The 21,300-nt window shown below is 45.9% G+C and overlaps 1 protein-coding gene across 1 annotated transcript in view; it reads right to left on the minus strand.

Moving 5' to 3' along the window:
- Positions 1-20,751, minus strand: part of PRKCA (protein kinase C alpha) — a 364,678-nt gene extending 343,927 nt beyond the window's left edge. Inside the window, exons 1-2 of the mRNA XM_059996552.1 lie at positions 20,454-20,751; positions 17,608-17,639 (exon numbers count right to left, since the gene is read on the minus strand). Of these exons, the coding sequence (XP_059852535.1) occupies positions 17,608-17,639; positions 20,454-20,626 (205 nt within the window). The 5' untranslated portion in view covers positions 20,627-20,751. The remainder of the gene's footprint in view (positions 1-17,607; positions 17,640-20,453) is intronic.
- Between the last annotated feature and the right edge of the window lie 549 nt (positions 20,752-21,300).

Consider the following 21,300-nt stretch of genomic DNA (forward strand, 5'->3'; position numbering starts at 1 on the left):
AACAGACCCTGGGTCTGCAGACATCTCTGCAGCCGCAGGAACCCGATCGCTCACCAGGGTGAGGCGGGGCCTCCCCACGGGCTGCCCCATCCAGTCTTGCCCACTTTGAACTGGTTCTCCAGCTAACAGCAGGCATGATCCTTCCCCAGGCAATTCTGACCAGGCCACCTCCTTCCTGAGAGCCCTGTGACGGATTCCCACCATGGCTCTCAGGCTCAAGGACTGAAGTCTTTAACTTGGTCCGAGACCAGCAAGGTGGCCCCACCTCCCTCTCCAGCCTTCTCACTCCGCGTTCAAACACTCCAGTAACCAAGGGCTGCTTCTGGTTCCTAGAGCACACATGGCTCCCTCCCCTTAGGGCCTCTGTAGCCGGCTGCTTCACCCAGAAGGCTTCCCCTTTTTTCTTCACCTAGATAGCTCTTCACACCCATTAGAGCTCAAATGTTTCCTCAGGGGAGATTTTCCTGACCCCCAGACTCAGTCCCCACCCTTTGTCATCCACTGCCAGAGTCCCATGGCCTTTCCATAAGCGTCTGCATGACTACTGGGCCCATTACTAGAGGGCTTAGAGCAGAGTCTCAGTCTGGCTTATGTATCTCTCCAGCGTTAGAGACAGTTCCTGGCAGATGTATCCGTGGAGTAAACGGTCACCTCAATTTTTGTACCTCATTTTAAGAGAACTCTCCCCCAAACTTGTCACACTAATATTCAAATAACCATCTGATGACTTCAAATTTTAAAAACACGAAGCGAGAGAAGGCGTAAGGATAGAGTGGAGAGGAACTAAAGTAGAGACTAAGACACATGGGTGGAGGACACACAAGTTCAGAGCTGATTTCAAGTATTTGGAAGTTAAGGAGATGACACTACTACAGGAGTATTTTCCAATAAACTGATTATCAGAAGTAAAACAAAGGTACCATCTGATATCACTTCCAGTGGATCTCCCCTTCAAACTTTATCAAGAATCTACAAATACTGAAATTAGTGGCCCACCAAAATAGAAACCCAAAATTCGAGTCTGGTGAACAGATACAAGGACACACCGCCAATTCTAAGAGAAGCCGAGTTTGTGCGGGGCAGACACCGCCCGACTCTAGGGCAGGTCAACAGAATTGATCCAGCAGCTCAGAAGGATGGACAGACAGGCAGAACAGCCAACAGACCATGACAAATTGGTCTCCCAACCTCAGGTGAGGACAGAGAAAAGGACGCTCCTAGAAAGTAAAATGACTGGATTACTATTTTAAACGTAAATCTATTCCATGTATCTTTAAAACCTCAGCTGAATGTTTGCTAGGTTTGACTGCATTTGTTTCATAGCATCATATAACACCAGGATATGAAATAGGAAGTTAAAGAGCATGTTCTTACAGATTTTTCTGTTTTATTATGAAGGACTGGGTGGGAGGGTAGTGGGGAGGGAAAACAACATCTGGATCCAAGTTGTAAAAATGGGGGATTTGTTTTTTTTAAATATACAAATCCATGAAGAATGTAACTTTCAAAAGCTTTCTGGATGAAACCTCAGAAAAATCCATGTGAAAGAATAAAGTGGGGACTTCCGTGGTGGCACAGTGGTTAAGAATTCGCCTGCCAATGCAGGGGACACGAGTTCGAGCCCTGGTCTGGGAGGATCCCACATGCTGCGGAGTAGCTAAGCCCGCATGCCACAACTACTGAGGCCCGCGTGCCTACAGCCTGTGCTCTGCAACAAGAGAAGCCACCACAATGAGAAGCCCTCGTACAGCAACGAAGACCCAATGCAGCCAAAAACAATTAAAAAAAAAAAAGTGAATCACTGATCAAGATCTATATTCAAATATAAACCTAACCCCAGTTACTTAGTTGTAAGATTCAGGCAATACTTAACCTGCTAAAAACAACCTGCCCTCAGTGGTTATGAAGGTTAACTAGTAAAAATTACGTATAAAGTGCTTAGCACTGGGCCACACAAAGGCCATGTTCAATAAATTTAGGTACTATGATCCCCAGCAATAGCTCAGTGCCTGGTAGAGAATACGCACTGACTACATGATTAGATGAGGAGGTGGACGGTAGCCAACCATAGATGTAGGTCTCAGAGCCTTCTCAGCCATAAAACCTAAAAGTTCAAAGGTCAGCTTTATTTAAGGGGATGGGGGACAGTAATGGAAACTTTAAAAGGTCAAATTTGCACAAATAGGATTTGTGCGTGCAAAAGCATGCGGCCCTATAAACCCAACAGTAATCCTAGGGCTCTATCTAGCTCAAAGGATTGTAAGCAAGCTTCCCCCAAAACCATAACCACCCACCCTTTAGGGCTTTTCTCCTCTCCCTCAACTGTGCTCAAACTGTTTTAGGAACACTGCATCCTGATTTGCGTCCACCGTGATCTCCTCTCCTATGCATGTCTGAATCCCACTATCATCAAGCATCACTGGGGCCAGGGTACCATTATTTCAGCCTTATGGCTCCTACAAGGTGAAACACAAAGTTCTACTCCCACTGTTTATTTCCTCTCCAGAGCAGAAAGGGGCTCCAGAGCGATTATTTGGGTCACGGAGCTCTGTAAAAGGCCACGAATACCAGATTTCAACCGTAAAAAGTTCACATAATTTAGTAAAAAACAAACACACTGGCTTGGACCCAACAGAAGTCAGAAAATTTTAACATTTTACACGCTGCCAATAAAGAAAAACATCAAGGGAGGATCGGGTTTTTCCATCCAAAACCAACTCAATTCCTGGCTGAAGGCCAATTCCCAGCAATCACATGAAATTTTCAGCATTTCAATGATAATATTTTTAGAAAAAAATTCACTACTATAGATTATTTTTCTGAGATATTGTGCTTCAATGGAATAATTAAGAGAAGGGGGATATACAAACACCCAGTAGCAAGGTGGGGTAGTGCTTCCTATCTCCAGCATCAGAAGATCAACAGCTGACAGGATGCTTAGAAAGCAGGTGGCCCAGGATGACGTTTGGCCTCCCACGTCAATGCCCACCAACTGCTAGGTAACAGCTACTTGGAGCCCCGACTCGAGGATGAAGTTGAAAGAGGACCACGAAAGAGACCCATGGTACCTGCCACAGCAGCCGGCAAAAGAATGTTACATACTTGCTACCCCGAATAGAACCCAACCCCCCCACTGCAACGAGGGAAGAGGCCTAAACTGGATTTAAAAGCAAGATTACCTATCTTCCAGTCTAGTGCTCGTTTATCACTGGAAGGTCTCTTAACTTTTACACTTTAACTTACACATGTTGACTTTTTTTGAAGTACTCTTCAGTGCTCTACGTGTCTAAGTCATCCTTACCCAGTTGTATTTTAAACTCCCTGATAAGACTCAGTCTGTTCACTTTTATGAAAGCCCTCCTCCGTATCAACAGCTAGTACATGGTTCTGTCCACAGCAGATCCAGGGAGGTGACAATCTTCCCCAAAGAGGACGACACCAAATTCGCCTCACACGCTTATTCTCTTTGCGCCCACATGTCCCAGCGTAGAATAACTGTAAAACCCGATTTTGATCTTAGGTTGGATGTCAAGACCAGGAACAAGACGACCATATGGACAGTCATGTAGGTGAGGTTTAGACAAGCAAACGGCTATATAAGTTCAATCAGTAATTATTTCCACCACCCACAGAAAAGACACATCCACACACACACTTCCTGCCCACAGAAGTACTGGGTAACAGTAAAATTCGCACAGAGGTGCAATGAACACTGCACACTTCGAGAACCTCCGACAACCAAGTCTTCCCACAAGTAGCGTGCAGCACATGTGCCCAGGTGGCTTACCATACTCCCTAAAACTTAACTAGTTCAATTGGTTTATATTCACTTCTCAGTGTTGGATACTTTGATAGGAAAACTCCATTCATGGTCTTTCCGCATTAATATACGTGTAACTAACATGCATGTGACCTTATAAAGGCATCTTAAACTATATAACCCAAATTAAATTCGAATCCAATCAAACCTCTGGATCCAGCTGCCAATTTGCAGGAAATACAGGGGGAAATGATGTATTATGAGCATCTAGTTACCAAGATTCTGACTGTGGGAAACTCTACAGGTCCAAAAACCCAGGGACGCCTCCAGGTAAGTTATAAGGAAATGGGGAAGTTATAGAGAGACTTAAGGACATTTCCAATTATTTTTAAACGTGCAAGATTAAACTACAGTATCTGGGGATAACCCCATGATAGAACTAAACGAAACACACAGAAGTGATGGATCTGAAAGTCACGGAAGTAGTCACTTTGGGGGAAGAAACGAAGCAAATGCGGACGAGGCAGGCTCTCCTGCTTGAGCTGGGCAGCAGTTACAAGCAACGGTGGCTTTATGGACATTCATTACACCATACATTTTCTGTGTGGTTTTATTCATTTGCATTTTATTTTACAATGAAAGGTTTAAAAGGTATGATCCAATTTCCCTCCCTAAGGATGCGCTAAAGCTGAACTCTCCAATACCATATGGCCACCCCCTGCATGTAGCTATTTAACTTTAAAAATGAATGCAACAAACAACTCAGTTCTACATTTCAAGGGCTTAACAGCCAGACGGCACCAGCGGCTACCCTACAAGACAGGGCAGATTATGGGGCATTCCTGCCAATACACAAAATTCTATCGGACAACAACAGTCTAGAGAACAAGCTGGCTTTCCAGATCAAGCTCTGAACTTCTAGTTCGTCTCTCCAGAAAAAACCTGGCAGATGCATGAGATCCGTAACCTTCAGTGGCTTCCATTCCTATTTTTCTGCTTGCAAATAAGACGCCTGGCAGTGACAAGCAATATAAACTCATTGACAACCACCCAGCAACCAGTGACCACAGGCAGACCCCACCCAGACTGGCATTACTCCAGGGCAACTAACAGTAATAAAAAACAGGAGCGGTCTCATTTTTTTGTTTTAAATCAAGGAAGGCATCTGATTGCACCAATGCATGATTAGACATACCATACCGATACAACAAAACATGATTTACCTCCAAGACTAAAAAATTAGATGCACTCTGGGATCCTATACAGGACCCCACAACAGAAGGAGGACATTAGTGGAAAAACTGGTGCAAATTCAAATAACATCTATAGTTTAGTTAATACTGTACCAATGTTAATTTCCTGTTCTTCCTAATTATACTACAGTTATGAGAGATGTTAATATTGGGGGAAGCTGGCTGCAACAGAAATTCATTGTATCATTTTTCAACTTTCCAGTGAAACAGAATTAGTTCAAAATAAAAGTGTGAAGGAAAGCTTTCTTCCAAAGATTTAAGGAGCTGGATGAGAAACTCCAGTTAGAGCCAAGGATGGTTCAATCACTTGAGGATGAAATGAGATTGGTGTAAGTTTCAGTTCATAGAACTGAAAGTTCCCCACTCACTGCCTCACCCCAGAATCAAAGATTTTCCCAGGAAAGCTGACTTTGAAAAGGAAGGCTATTATTCAAAGCAAGTTATGACTTCCATACAGCAGCAGGTGCAAAGGAGCAAAAAACAAAAGTGGCCTAGAAACTTCCCACTCCTTGCTGGTTACACAGGAGGCCCTGGTGTAAAATTTATCAAGCTATACACTTATGATCAATGCATGTTTCTGTATATAAAAAGTTTTTAAAAAGAAAAAACTTCCTACTTTTTTTTTTTTTTTCTGCAGTACACGGGCCTCTCACTGCTGTGGCCTCTCCCGTTGCAGAGCACAGGCTCCGGACGTGCAGGCTCAACAGCCATGGCTCACGGGCCCAGCCGCTCTGCAGCACGTGGGATCCTCCCGGACCGGGGCACGAACCCATGTCCCCCGCATCAGCAGGCGGACCCTCAACCACTGCGCCACCAGGGAAGCCCCAAAAACTTCCTACTCTTAACACAAGTCCTATCAAATCTTCAAAATTATTCATATATATCAAATCAGCAGTAATAATTTACCTTGAGTTTCCTAACTTTGAATCTGATTCAAAGTCTCTTGGAGCAATAAAGATGTCCAAGAGTATGGGAGGGAAACTCACCAAGGAAAAAAAATAGGAACCATCACTTCTGGCTCATTTTTAAAGCAACTGAGAAATCTAGGACAGGAAAGAAAATTCCCCAAGCAACACTTACAAGACTTACGTTGTGTTTGGATTTAAATAGAAAATACTGAAAAAGGTATGCATAAAGTGTCCATGTTTAACTTCAGTTCCATCATTTTGTATATTTTCTATATTTATGTATTTCTAAGATCAGAACCTCAAGTCAACACTGAAACTAAGGTTTGACGTCTATATTTGGCTGTACCACTGTTCAGAAATAATTTCAATTCTAAGAACAGGTCACTGTACTACAGAAGGCAAAGCCACATAAACTTTATGGTTATATTTAGTCACCCTTCAAATCTTGCTTGGGGGCCTCCAAAAATATGTGCATTTGTAGGTTAATACTAGTGGGTTTGTACATATGTACTTTAGGTAACATATAAAATGCAAAATAAGCTGTTGTAATATCTCAGTGTAAGATTAATAGTAGACTAAGTAGCTCAGGGATGTAGTTGCTCCCAAAGAATCATGAGGAGCTAAAATTAGAAGGACAAAAGTCAAATATGTAACTTCAAGCAGAGCCATTTTCCTTGCCCATGAATTCTCATCCAAATTCAAAGTCTTACACATCTTTAATATTTTAAACAAGATGTTTGTTATTACCAGACTGGTAAGCCACGTCATGAAAGATGAACATACAATCCTTACTCAGTAAACCTCCTAGGCTTTAGAGCAAGATGCACATTTGTCTCTGAACGGCACTGCCGTTTTTCAAAGGCAATAAAAGGAATCCAGCGCCTGCTCCAAGTTTCCAGATTTCCTCAGGCTTCAGTAGATTATGGGATGAGCACCTAGACTCGCTGGCAATAGAACTTAAGATGTAAGACTAGAGAGTACGCTTAAGTACAAAGGTTTATGAGCTACCAGGAAGCAGGAAGCGGCAGTGGGCACAGCACCACTTTACAGGAGTGGGGGCATGAAGATCAGTTTTGCGGTTGGGTTTACAGCACATCACGGAACCCTCGTGGCCGGGTCCAAGGCTGTGAACTCAGGGCCTCAGTTATACAGCCTCCACAATCCCTTCCTGCTTTAAATCCCAAGACCACGGCGCTTCTTGATCCTGTGACTACAGACTTCACCAAGGAGGCCAAGGTTAGTACTTAAATGGACGTGAATTCAGAGGACTAACCCGCATTTAAATAGAAGCATGTTTTTAATTACCTACAGATATAGTAAATATAATGGTTAAGAGAGCTATCCAGCTTCTTAGTGACTAAAATCTCGCCCATCTGACGTGACTATATTCTACTAGTTCCATTTTTTCTTTTTAATCCTAAGTCTCCACATAGTTTTAGGCTGCTCGGACAATATATACAGATCAAATAAAATTTGACATAAAAGGGACACAAAGGAAATGCAAACAAGAGCCAGAAGTCGACGATGTACTCTCAACTTTGGGATAAAACTTCATTAATTCTCCACCAATAGGCAAGTTAGCCAAGCACCTTGTTCACGAACGAGCCTATCAAAGTTCACGGCATGAATGCTGTATTCTCCCCCAGTTTATGCTTTAGTCATGACAAGCATTAGTATCACACCTCTCACCGTATTAACTGAAGAACAGAAGCCCAGAGCCTCGCCCAATGAGTTATCATCTGATCTCCAATACCTTTGCCGCTTACGTTAATTATTCTACAGCAGTGCATCAGATTCGTTTTAGACCACCCACGGCACATCTCAAGCATAAACTGTTCCAGCTCCCACCCAACAGCTAATCTTTAATAAACTGTGATTTTGCAAGTTAATTTGCATCACATGATCAGACTCCGCTCAACCAGCAGGTGCTGTGGTGCTTGACGGTTCTGATTAAGAAAGGGAAAGTAAGACAATGCGTCTCGACCCTTAACCCAAACTTGATTTTGAACCTAAAGAATAAATAAGAATCAGTCCTGCATGTTTCTGAACTGTTAGAAACTGAAATTAAAAACAGCATGATCAAGTTTTCCATGTTGAGTCACTCAGATTGAAAAAATTAATGTAAAACTAAAGTGATAAAAATCACTTTAGTGATCAAACTCACCATGTGAAAACATCAGATATACTGAAGATTTCAAAATTAGGCCTATGACTAACAGGATCATTCTGTAATCCACCTATTAATGTTAACTTACAACTTTTCATGATTACAACTGCATTAAGCACCTTTTAGAAAAAAAGAAAAAAGTATGATTTAAACTACTCCCTACACTGTAAAACAGTTAAGAATCAAGTTGCAATTTCCGAAGTTTTAAAAGTGAGCCATCTCCCATTTTCACATTTTAAGATAATTACGTATAGTTGTATGCATTAATTCAAAAGGGGGAAAATAATTTAAGCTCATTTACTGCCACTGAACTTCAAAACAAATCCAAATGGAAACTAACGCAAACCTTTACAAGCATGAGCTTAGCTTTCTAGTTTTATGCCAACTACAAACAGCACTACAAATCATACTTTATTAGACAATCTGACAGAAGGAAAAACAAGTGAAAACGTGAGTGAAAGGGACTGGCTACTTATCAGTACAGCTTCAGATACCAACAAGAAACTACTGCGATACAACAGACACTCCATCACCCTGGTCTCAAAGCTGCAGGACAGTGGGCGAGTGCTTAGCCTCTGCCCCAGCGTCCATCCCTGGAGAGCGGGCACGGGAACGCCAGCTCCCGGTGGGTGGGGGGGGGGGGCGCATATGCCGAGCACATACCAGCGCAGCAGTCTTCTGTGAGTTCCGATTTTGCAAAGCTGAAATCCAGATGAAAGCCCATCTTATGTTCCCACCTGAGGTGCTCTGCAGCACCCCTTTCCCTTCCAAGGATTCTGATTAGGGTTATAGCACTTTCCCCACAGTTTAGCCCCGTGGAGAAGGAAGAAATAACTGAGAATGAACCAGAAATTCTGGAAAAATAAACCAGTGTGCAGTTTTTAAAGAACAATGTGCTGCCAGTTTTAAATATGTGATGTTATTTCTTTCTTATTGTTTCCCTTATTGATGTGTATGAGCCTACTGGAACTCAGCCTTCGTTATCACCTCCAGTCCTAATCGCCAGGCTGGCCACCAATAGTACCAGCTTCAGAACAAAGACCCTCGGAATAGTGTCAGAGCAGCACCCTTACTAAAACACATTTTCCAAAAAATACAACATATCTGACATTGTGTGTAATACTGTTCTTTCCTGTAACTGCAATATCTTTCTGAAAAGTGAGCATGACAGTTAAAAACTACAAGAGGGGGCTTCCCTGGTGGCGCAGTGGTTGAGAGTCTGCCTGCCGATGCAGGGGACACGGGTTCGTGCCCCGGTCCGGGAAGATCCCACATGCCGCGGAGCGGCTGGGCCCATGAGCCATGGCCGCTGAGCCTGCGCGTCCGGAGCCTGTGCTCCGCAACGGGAGAGGCCACAGCAGTGAGAGGCCCTCGTAACGCAAAAAAACTACAAGAGAAAGTCACGGATTAGCAGAGAAGAGCCCACCTGTGGGGACAGGCAGGGGGTAGACCCTCGGGCATTTCTCCATCTGCCCTATCGGGGGGTCAGGGCTGGCAACACCGCCAGCACCACAGCCTCCCTGGACCCCCAAGTCGCTTTCAGGTTCTTTTACTCCATTATTTCCTCATATTAGAGCATCTCCCCCCAGCTCCCCAAATGAAGGAAATCCCACGCATCCTACAAAGCCCAAATCGAAAGCCACCTCTTAAGGAGCCAAAAACACATCTTCATCCTCATGTCGGTCGACTCCTACTTGGTTCAGACTTATGACGGTGAGCTGTCTCCATCTACGCCGCCAGGCTGTCTGCCCTGCGGTGTCCAGCAGAACCTCCCGCTACAGGCAGCAAGCACAGGGGCGTCACCGAGTTGAACAACTTCATCCCTGCATACCTCCACCATCCAGTGAGGTGGCTGAGGTCTGACAAAGCAAGAGGAACCAGGCGGCGGGGCACCTGGGGTAACAGCACGGAGTCTGGACCCACACTGCCTAGCACGAGCCCCAGCTCCACCATTTCCCAGCTATGTGACATTGGGCGAGCTACCAAACTTCTGTGCCTCAGTTTCCCTAGCTGTAAAATGGGGATGACGCTGCGGACCTTTTCAGAAGTGTCATGAGGATCAAATGAGGACTGAAAAGTGCTCAGAACAGTATTTAAGAGTAAGCACGACACGGGCGCTTGTTATTGTGTTTCAAATACAGGAAAATCTCCCCATCGTAGACTACAGTGCATGAGGCACTGGACTCATCACTCCAAGCATCATGGTTTCACCAACAGGATCACTGGCACTTAGGAGTCAGATCATCTCTAAAAGAATTTTGCTCAGAATTCAGCTGTTGATTGGATCATGCTCTTATCCCATTTCTCATACAAGTCTGTCCAAGTTGGATCTAAGTTTGTTTATAGTACACACCATCAGGTCCCGGGCTTCCACTCTTATTTCTTACCTATTAAAGTCACCCCAGTTAATTAATGATCTTGTATTTCCCAAAATGCCCAAACTAGAGGTGTATAGATATTAGGGGGAAAACACAGCAAACAAACGCAAAGATTAACTGTCCTCATGCTAATCTTACTTGGTGAACTTGCTCTTAAATAATTCTTATCTTGCGCTGACAATTAATCAAATCATTCCCCTCTATTCTATTTCCAGAAGCCATTTTCCCCTTTGTATAATTTAAGAGGGTTTCTTTTAATGTAGCTGTAGTAATTTCAACTAGATTTGACAGCTAAAACCATGCCAATCCTGAAATGTTCACGTCTCAGGTTAAAGTCTAACATGAGTTTTCAGTCTGAGGGGAGAGACCTGAAATAAAGGGTTTGTCGTGGAAATTCTGACAGACACATGAGGACAGCAAGGCCTTCATTCTATGTCACCAAGACATGTTTCAGTGTTTCCCTCAATGGCAGCATTCTTTCCTCCCTTAATATAAATTCAGGCTCTGTAAGTACCAAAAAAGTTTCCATTTGGCTCTGAAAAGTGCTTTGTGCAGAACGATTAGAATCTGAACCCGAGCTCCACCCCACCAGCCTGGCAGATTCTTCGGCACTCCTTTCTTTAAAAATGACCATATGCTGTGCTCAACGGGGCGCTTTTGCAAAGAAGTATACGAAATGAGAAAGCTCCTGGATTGTCTGGCGTGAGGCAGCACTTAACACGACTTTCTTTCAATTGACTGAAGCCTGTCACGGGATTGCCACTGGGTGACAACCGTTCCACCCCTGCGCCCCCACTCCTCAGGTGAAGATACAGAAACCTTTCAGGAACAAGAAGTTTAAAAACACCAGAATCAAGTCGAGCTACTACTCTGTCTGGAGCATCACAATCTGGTTTCAGCCATTAGCAATCTCCAAGCAAAGGACCATTTAAACGACTGTACCAAACACATCCTGGCACTGGTTTTGACTTTTCACCCCTGTACCCCACCTAAGGCATCGCCCCTCCTGCTGTGGCAGAAAGATTCATTTCTGATGTCCAGATACTTCTCTAAAGTTAGAAGGCAGGCACACCAAGTGGTTTATTCCTATCGTACTAATTCATTAAGCTTAACATGACATAGAACTTATTACACACATGAATTAGAATTTTCTGTTCTATATTTTGACTAACGATGCTTAGCTTCAGAAATCACTTTTTCTTATGCCATCTCAAGATCTACCCCTCGCTGACATAACTTTGGATTATAAACTAGACTTCCAAGTAGGCAGGGGCTTCCCTGGTGGTGCAGTGGTTAAGAATCCGCCTGCCAATGCAGGGGACATGCATTCGTGCCCTGGGCCGGGAAGATCCCAACGTGCCACGGAGCAACTGAGTCCGTGCACCACAACTACTGAGCCTGCGCTCTAGAACCGACGAACCACAACTACTGAAGCCCGTGCGCCTAGAGCCTGTGCTCCACGAGAAGTCACCGCTGTGAGGAGCCCGCGCACCGCAACGAAGAGCAGCCCCCGCTCGCTGCAACTAGAGAAAGCCCACGCGCAGCAACGAAGACCCAACACGGCCAAAAATAAATAAATTTATATAAAAAAACAGTAGGCAGGCAGAAGTGACTGTGATCCTTCCAGCTAGGAACATTCATACCATACCTCTAATATTTACACAATCTCACACCCAGCAAATATTTACGTAGTGTCAACCGAGCACCAGGCACTGCACTAAACATGGAAGACAGAGAAATAAGCCTCAGTCCTTGCTCCCAGGGCTGGTAGAGGAAACAGACAGGAAATACTGTGGGGGGAGGGTCCTATGAGAGGGAGAGCACCCAGAATGGCAGGGAGGACGGAAAAGGTCCAGGCTAAACTTCAGGCTAAGACTCCAAGTGTACTCTCTGGGCAAAAACAGGTTGGAGAAAGCATGGCGAGAACACACTTTCTGGAAAAGTACAGCTTCCTTCAAGTGACAGGAGGATGGGAGGAAGGAGAGCAGCCTTAAGATGAGTCAGAAAAAGCAAGGCAGCGGGACTGAAGAGACTGAATGTCCTGGCAGGGAGCCGGGCTCCATCCGTACAGGGAAGCTCTGCAGACAGCTAATGGCACCTTGAAAACCCCTGTGAAGGAAAAACCAGCATGTTAAGGGTTAATGTGACTAAAAACTCCTCCAGGAGAGTGAAACACTCAGGACACTAAGACACATGGTAGAAGTAAAGGAAATTTGCATGTCAGATTCATCTGCAAAAATAAATACTTGAGATTTCTACCAGCATCAACTTCGGGGGGTGGGGGGTGTGTGTGTAAATAAAAGCACTTTCACTTAATGTACTGAGTGAAAGAAGAGCAATTCAAAAAGCCACTAATCAGAAATCATTTCGTAACAGTTGGCACCAAAGGGGAATCCCCTATACTAAGTTTTCTTCATGTGTCTCTACTTCTGAGAGGAGAAGAAAGTTCTAGCTGCCCATCTCAATCACTTTCCTGCATTTTAGGGATTACAGACAATTTCATCTTCGAAGTTGAAATAACCCTTTAGTCTGACCTCAGTGCAAAACCTGCAGCGTTCCGAATTATACTCACTCTTACCTGGACCTGCCTTTTTGGAACTTACAGGTAACCAGACACTCACCTATAGTTCACATAGCTTCTAATCTGGGGGGAGGGTAACCAAGTGAGAAGCAGGGTCGTGAAATGCTGACCTGTTTTGAAGATGGAAAATCCTGGCATCAACTTCGGAAATCAATGGGCCGCCCCAGAGTCCAGGGGTGGCTGATCCAGTACACGGGAAGGGCAGGTACTCTGTCGAAGGCGGCCAGCTTCACCACGCAGCCCCGCCCGGGTCCCAGCCCCCAACCCTCTCCTGGCGCTTGCTGGCCACACTGCTTGGCTCTCAGAACCCTGAGGCTTGTGGTGAGTAACTAGGCATCCTTTTCTGAAAGGCTGCCAACCCAACCCCCTGTTAGAGATCACCCTCCCTTAGACGGCCCGGTTTTCTGGGATTCCTCAGCTCCTACAGCCAAAGGGGGAAACCATTCTTTTTTCTTCAAACATCAACTTTCATTCTCAGAGAAGGAGTATCAAGCACTGTCCTACTTGGGTAAGCCGAAATATGGACCCTGAAACAGGCCTTCAAGATGGAATGTCATCAGGAAAGGGGTGAGAAAGCTGATTTCTTCACCCTCAACGATGGAAAAACACAGAGCTTCAGTTAGCCTCACGACGCACAGTATTTGATGTGTGCTCGGCAGGGAAACGGCTCAAGACTCAAACCTGGCTCAGCAGCGCTGTGCGAGCACATGAACGTGAATGAACTCCCTGCAGACGGCTTGCACGTGCCAGGCGGACCACCCAGGACGAAGAGCCACAACAGTAGACCCCGGTCACCCGTGGGAATTCATACTGATGCTGTCTCCAGCGTGTATTCAGAGAGCCTGGGTGACAGTACATTTTAACTTGTGACATTCACCATGAAGGAATAGAAAAAGGGAAAACAGAAGCAGGTTAGCCAGATGTAACAGACTATTTGGCCCGTCAAGTAAGCAGGTCACTTTTGAGAGGCTGTTTCTATCACTGTAAGTAGAGAAGGGCATAGGCCTTGCTAACTGAGGGGGAAAGAAACGAGTTGGCTCACTCCCTTTCCCAGTAGCCAAAGTAGGCGATACGGCTGCTTGGGGCACCACGGCCCCCGAGGAAGAGCATCTGAGGCGGCCGGCACTCTCGGACAGCTGCTGGGAGCAGCCTGAGCAGGACAGAGACCCCAACTGGACCCAGGCCTTCCGGGCTTGAACCTCAACTTCCTCAATGCCCAGGGCCAGACAAGCTTGCTTCTATCCTTCCTTCAGAAGCAGGCAAGGCCAAGCTCTCCAGCAGCCTCACGGAGGTGAAGTGAGCACGGAACAGATCAAGCCAACCCACAGAACAATAAGCCAAACAAAAATACAGCAAATTCGAGTCCTGTCATTTCGGCTTGTCTTCATCTCCAAGAACCGGAAGAAGGTTCCACGGCTGCAAGATCTACCCTGTCCTCCCCCAACGTTTAAGGCCCTTGGTTCCAACCACGTCAGGCAGCAAATTCTCACCGCAGGATCGGCTTCTGTTACTTGCCCTAGTAACACATTTTCAGGGTTGCATCCCTGTACCACGTGTGCTGTAAGGACGGAATAGAGTCCAACAGGTAAAAGCGGGAATGACCCAACAGATCTCTTCAGAAAAGCTTTCTGCGTCCATTTATGTTATATCTTGGGGGAAGGGAAGAAGTGGGAAATCGCCTCACATGTTTCTTTTGGAAACACCCTTATAAAATATGCTTTCTAGATGGTACAGATTACAAACCCAGTTTTAAGGACTAAAACTTGCTTATTTCTTTAGTCTTCCAATTCTGACTTAACACTAAACAATAGTGAATATTTTAGGTTTAAAGCTAAACGAGTCCATGTATGTGTGACTCGGAGCATCTGCCCCCTTTGAGCTGAAGTAAACTCACCGGCAGGTATTTTATCTTCTGACCAAAGCAACACGCCACACACTTAGAGCTGGAACACTACACCCCCTCCATCAGGTGACAAGTACGGGTACTAAAGCAGCCTCAGCCTCCAGCTGTCATCCCTAGAGGGTGGGCTGCAAAGGGCACACGTGAGGACGAGTCATTCTGCTAAGAACGAGCCTATCAAACCAAACCAACAGGAAAAGTTGAGTTAGAGATCAGGAGAAAACTTAACATCTGACCATTTAAGAATATACTGAAGACTGAGACAAGTACCAAGATAGGAAACACTGGGTAACCATTATGTGATTACGAGCACTGCCCTGAGCTAACGTCATCTAAGTTACAAACAACAAGATAATGGGTTAGCACAGGCCTGCTCAGAAGTCAAAAACTACAGATGACACATAACTACACAACTGTAACAAGCAGCTCCCCACAAATAGACTTATAACTTGAAATGGTTTCTGTGAATTAAACATCTGTAAATACAATAGGGGAACTCATTCAAGCGATCAGGTTTAATTCTTCAAAGCAAAGAATACTGCATAGAGCACACGTTCACTGCTATAGTTCGGTTTGTAAACCCTGAATTTCAAATATAAGGAAATTCACAGGACAGATACAAGGGGCGAAAACATGTTGGAAGTGCTCAAACTTACACGAGAGATGGAATTTGAAAGAGGCCCTTTTCACCTACCAGAGCAAAAATATAGGTAAGAATGAAGAGAAAGGGGTACTCTATTGATACTGAAATACAAATTGGACCCTTTTTGGAGAGCAACTTAAGCTGTGCTCATTGCAGTTTAAAATGTATCCACACACACTTCTATGTATCTATTGCAGAAATACCTAGAGCCCAAGGATATTGACAACTGTATTTGTACTACAATAGTACAGAGAACTTAGAAACATTTAAAATGTCTCAGAGACCGGTGAATCAATTTGTTATTTCCACACATGCAAATAAGGAAGAACTGATGTTTTGATATGGAAGGACACCTACCACCTACTGCTAAAAAAAAAAAAAGCTGCAGAATGACTGAAAATTTTGATTTTTAAAAAGTATGTGTAAATAAGTGAATGAATGGATGTCTTAAATAGAAGTTATTCCTGAGGGTGGGAAAGGAAACAAGATTTCATTTTTATATACAGTGTTTGCGCAATTTATGAGTAGCACTTCTATAATTAAGGTAAGAGGGAGTGATTGGATGTGAGATTATTAACCTGCTAATCCACTGGAAGTTCAAAAGATGCCGAAAAAACCATTCAGGTCCTGCTGTAGCCTAGTATGGCCAACAAAACCGGCAGGTCTCAAAGGGACAAACCTTATCCTGGGGTTCTTTGTATTTAAAAAGCTTATTTTCTACATAACATACCCCCTTTCTCTTGTGCATTATCTAGACCATTTAGTAAATATTTTTCTTATGAGTTTCCCTAGGCCTCCACATTCAAACACATTACCAAAAATAACAGGAGATGTAGGTATCACATTAGCCCCGAATCACAAGGTTACATCTTTAAACTTCCTAAAATCCTGTTCAAAGACTTCAAACGTTGCCTATAAAGTTCAGGTCCACAACTTTGCGAAGTGGAAAGAGTCACATCTTCCTTTCGTTTCTTAGACTGGCAACACGCCTTTCATTCTTTTGCAAAGGACTCAACTTGATTTCTCAATGTGACTCTCCAAATAAATTTATTCAATAGGGGTGTTAATCACAACGTAAAGGAAAGTAGAACACTGATTATACATAAAATCCCCGCATCCAAAAATCTTTAGAAAATGCATATAAGAAACAACTTCACAAGCGTGCAGGTTTTAAATGGTAACCAACTTACGAGCACAATTTTAAAGTTACAGGAAGTACACCCTGTGTGTCTCTAACGCACTTAACGTTAAACACTGTTAGTATAATATTTTCCAGGCTAGAATGCACTTTCCACTTGCCCTAATAAACCGAAGCCCAGATGGGAAATGTAACCAGAACTAAGTAAACATAATATAGACAGGAGAGCCAGAAGGTGGGCTAATGAACTGGGATGACTTCACAAGCAATAAGGCATTCTAAAAAAATGTTTCAACAAACATAAGGGTATGAAAAGTTAGGTATTCGGAGGATGTAAAATGCAACTACAGATCAGAGGAGGAAAGGGATTTCTTTGTGGATGCAATGGAGAGCGTAAGATGAGATAACGCGCCTCATGCTGCAGCCGCCTTAAAACGTGCAAACTTTGTTCTGGATGACAATCGACCATCAAAAACCAGAAACTCGCTAGCGTGCTGCATAGCCCAAGATTAGGGGTCCAACCCAATGCCTAGGTAAAAAATGGACAAAAACAGGAAGAGCCACACACGCCGTGATTTCGTTTTTTTCTCAACACCCACACAAAACAGCAGTTTCTGACAAGAATGTTCTTGGCAAAAAAAATAAGTTCCAGGAAGGTTTTTCCCTTGAAGAAAAAGGCAGCTCTATATGCAGATTACGAGGCAAAATAAACAATTTTTTAAGGCCCAAATTTACAGCCCTCATATTTTGAGAACATCTAAACAACGTTTTTTGGTGGGGGGGGGGAGATCAAAGAAAAGATGACTGGAAACACTGTTCCTGTCTGGAATGCTTATTTCATGCTGTACCTGAAAATAAAATCCAACGTGGGCAGCTTACCTTGGCACTGGAAGCCTTGTTTCCCAAACCCCCTGAAAAACAAACAAGAAGATTTCTTAACATATTGTGTGTTGGATGCCACATCCTAAGCCAGTTATGTAACAAAGCTTTCTAGTTAAAGGTTTGTACATGAAACCCAATGATGTGACAGGAAAACATGCCTAAACAGCTCAGAGCACTGGGTCAATGCAGCTTCAAGAAGATCTGACCTCCAAAGGCTCCCTAAGCTGTCTCAATGTATTCGAGTTTTATTTTTTTTTACACTGTTATCAACACTTAAATTTCAAGGCAAGAACATGACTATAAAGTTGTTGGCTACAATATTCAGGGAACAAGGAGAACCTGACCTTACGGTTAAAAAAAAAAGCTGAATTTGGTCCCTAAAGACCAACTGAAAATTGTTTCTCCCTAAAGACAACAAGCAGCTTCATCATTTCTTGTGAATGTAAGTATTTGTCTAGATATCGCCAAGCAGCGCCACTCTTAACATTAAACTTTGGCTTAAAGGAGCCACATTTTACAAACTATCATCCCTATTTTTCACATGTGAGATTATGATCTAATTTTACCTAGAACCAAGGGCATTCAAAGCACATTCAGGAACTATTTTGTTCTTGTAAATTACTTTAGAGAATTTACTTTCTAAGCAGAAAATCCTGATGTGGACGTTAAATTGCAAACACCATTCCAACTAGGATGAACTACATTAAAATTCTCAGAAGGTTATGAGTCATAATCTCTCACTTTACATAGCATTTTAAGTTTACAAAGCACTTCACATATCTTTATAATTAACTGTCATCCCCACCCAGAAAATAATTAAACGCACTTAGTTTTAAAATATCAGTGCTTTAATATTTAAATGACTTGCAAATCAAGGACCCAGAAAAGAAAACTGAAAAATTAAAACCACTGCTCAACAAAGCTGGGGAATATTTTCCTGGAACTTCCAAGGGGTTGCTTTACAGCTAAGCAGAGAACTGTTTCAGGGATTACTCCGTGAGAAAGAGGCCGGGGAGATCTTTATTTTCCACTCACATTACACCTGGTGACCTGACATGCCACGTCAGTTCACCAGGGGCTAGCAATTGATAGTGGAAAGTCTTCAGCGAGCCTGGATATACATGTTGCAAGTCCCTTTTCTACCTTACCTACTTCCTGCAAAAGTGATCAGTAGTCTAGCTGTTCCCTCTTAATGGAATTTCACAGCTGATACACGAGGCTGAAGACCTCCCCTTAACTAAATGCAATCTCCTCTCTGCCCTAATACTCCAAGAACTTAAATAGTCTTATCTACAACTACCTATGTGCTCCCTGGAGCACAACTGCTTCATACGCTGACTACACGTTGGAAACCATTCACGGAGGTAGCTGTACTTTTCTTAAGTGTACTGTTGAGCTGATTTCTAAGACAATTAAGCACCTCATTAGCACCCCGTGGGTGGGGCTCTCCTAGCGATGACCTTCCCAGGTGTGATGGATTCAGATAACGCCACAAAGTTAAACACCTATTGATTAGCGCCATGTTTGTGGGCCTCGCCCTTAGAGACAATTTTCCCAGGTGTGATGGATTCAGATAAAGCCACACATAAAGGAAAAGTTAAACACCTATTGATTAGCGCCATGTTTGTGGGCCTCGCCCTTAGAGATGATTTTCCCCAGCTGTGATGCATCCAGGTAGCGTTCTCCAGAGGGCCTCAAGATCCACATGCCAGCTGGCTGGTGGCAGGGCGCGCTCTGTGCTATGAACCTGGCGCCATTCCCCAGCCTGGCGGGGCGGGGGGGGGGGGGGGGGGGGGCAGGAGTTACGGAACCCTAGACATGTCTGACTTGGGGCGGGTGTCCTACATCCAAGAACAAGAAGTAGAAGAGGCAGAGTGGCTAGCAACCTAATTGGAAAGAGCCTACTGCTCCTGTAACTGGAGCATTTGGACTACCTTTAGTTCCAGCTTTCTCAAATAGAAGAATTGAGGAGGAATCACTGACCTTTATGAAAAGGCCAGTTAATAAAAGCCACAGCTCTCTCACGGGAAGAAAGCACATACACGATTTCCTCTAGTTTCACAGGGTTCAGAGAACCCGTCTCTAAAGCCCACCACTTACCCATTCCCCGTAAACCCCCGGGGACCCCCGAGTTAATTTCTGCGTTCATTGAAAGTTACCAGAACTCTGACACCTTCAGCCCTGCCAGCGTTTTTCTTACGGGCTCTGTCCTCACGCGCTGGGTTTTACCAGCCTGACCCCGTGCTGACGCGGGTTATTTTAAAGGACTCCATCTGCCCTTCTACCGTTTACCTGCTCCCTTTAGCTCCCCCCTCCCCTGCACGCTCTTAACAGTTGGTCGCCTGTCCGCTCTCCCCAGGCTCACGCAGGGAAACCAGAGTCACTCCGTGGCCAACAGGTACGAGTTGCAGCGGGCAGGACCCAAGGCTACAAAGGAGCCGGAGCCCGAGCCCGAGCCCGAGGAAAAAGGCCACGTCCACACCCGCGAGGCGCCCGGCCCCGCTCACCCCCAACCCGGGCCGCGCCGCGCAGCCGCCGCCTGCCGCCTCCCAGACTCTTCCCTGGGGACCCGCCCTCCGACTCTCCGCGGCGCTCGGCCCTGACCCGCGGAGACTCCCGGTCTGTTCCTGGGACGCCGGGGAAGGCTGGGGGGCCTGTGTCGCCCCCTGCCGCGGCGGGGGGCGGCCGGCCGGCGACTCCCGGCAGTCCCGCCCGCGAGCGTCCTGCCCGGCGCGCGCGTAGCGTCCCAGGCGAGTTGGGACTCCCAGCGGCTCCCCAAGTTCCCCGGGAGAGGCGGCCAAGACTGGGGAGGACCGGCCCCGCGCCCCGCCGCGCGCACCCACCAGATAAAGTCGGTGCAGTGGCTGCAGAAGGTGGGCTGCTTGAAGAAGCGGGCGATGAAGCGGTGGTCCTTCACCTCGTGCACGTTCTTCTGTCTTAGCGCCCCTTTGCGGGCGAAGCGGTTGGCCACGTCCTGAGGCGCCGCCGAGTCGTTGGCCGGGAAGACGTCAGCCATGGTCCCCCCACCGCCTGCTACCTCCGCCGGGAGCGGGGGGCGCGGGCGGCGGCCGAGGCGCGGCAGGAGTCGGGCCGGAGCGGAGCCGCGCCGGAGCGGAGCCGCGGGCGCGCTGCTGGCCCCTCGCGCACTGACAGCGGCGCCAGCGCTGGCGCTTCCGACTCGGGCGGCGGAGGCGGCCCGCCCACCGCGCATGCTCTGAGCGCGGCCCGGGCGGGCGGGGGCGGGGGCGCGCCGGCGCTGGAGGAGTCGACGCCCCCGCGTTTTCCGCGCCGCCGGGGAAACAGAGGGGGCGCCCGGGCCTGGGAGCTAAAGGACGCCGCGGAAGCGGGCCCGTTCTCCGCCGCCACCGCCTCCCCCTTCTCCCAGCCTTCCTCCCCCTAGGCCGCCCGCTCCGCTCCGTCCACCGCACACGCCGTCCAGCTTGTCGTCGTCGTAGTCGCCGTCTTCCTCCTCGCAGACTCCGCTCGCCGCGCTCAGACGCTCACTTACCTCTCCCGCTTCCAAGACCCACCGTGTTTCCGGCCCAAGAGCCCAGCTTTTATAAGCTTGCATCAATTTGAGGTTTCACCTGGCTCCAATATCCAACCCCCGCCCCTCCCGGGCCACCACGCTGTTTATTATACACGGCAGGAGAAAAGGAGCTACTTTCAATTAAGGAACACGGGCACTTT

Source organism: Delphinus delphis, chromosome 19, assembly GCF_949987515.2.
Source record: "Delphinus delphis chromosome 19, mDelDel1.2, whole genome shotgun sequence".
Taxonomy (NCBI): domain Eukaryota; kingdom Metazoa; phylum Chordata; class Mammalia; order Artiodactyla; family Delphinidae; genus Delphinus; species Delphinus delphis.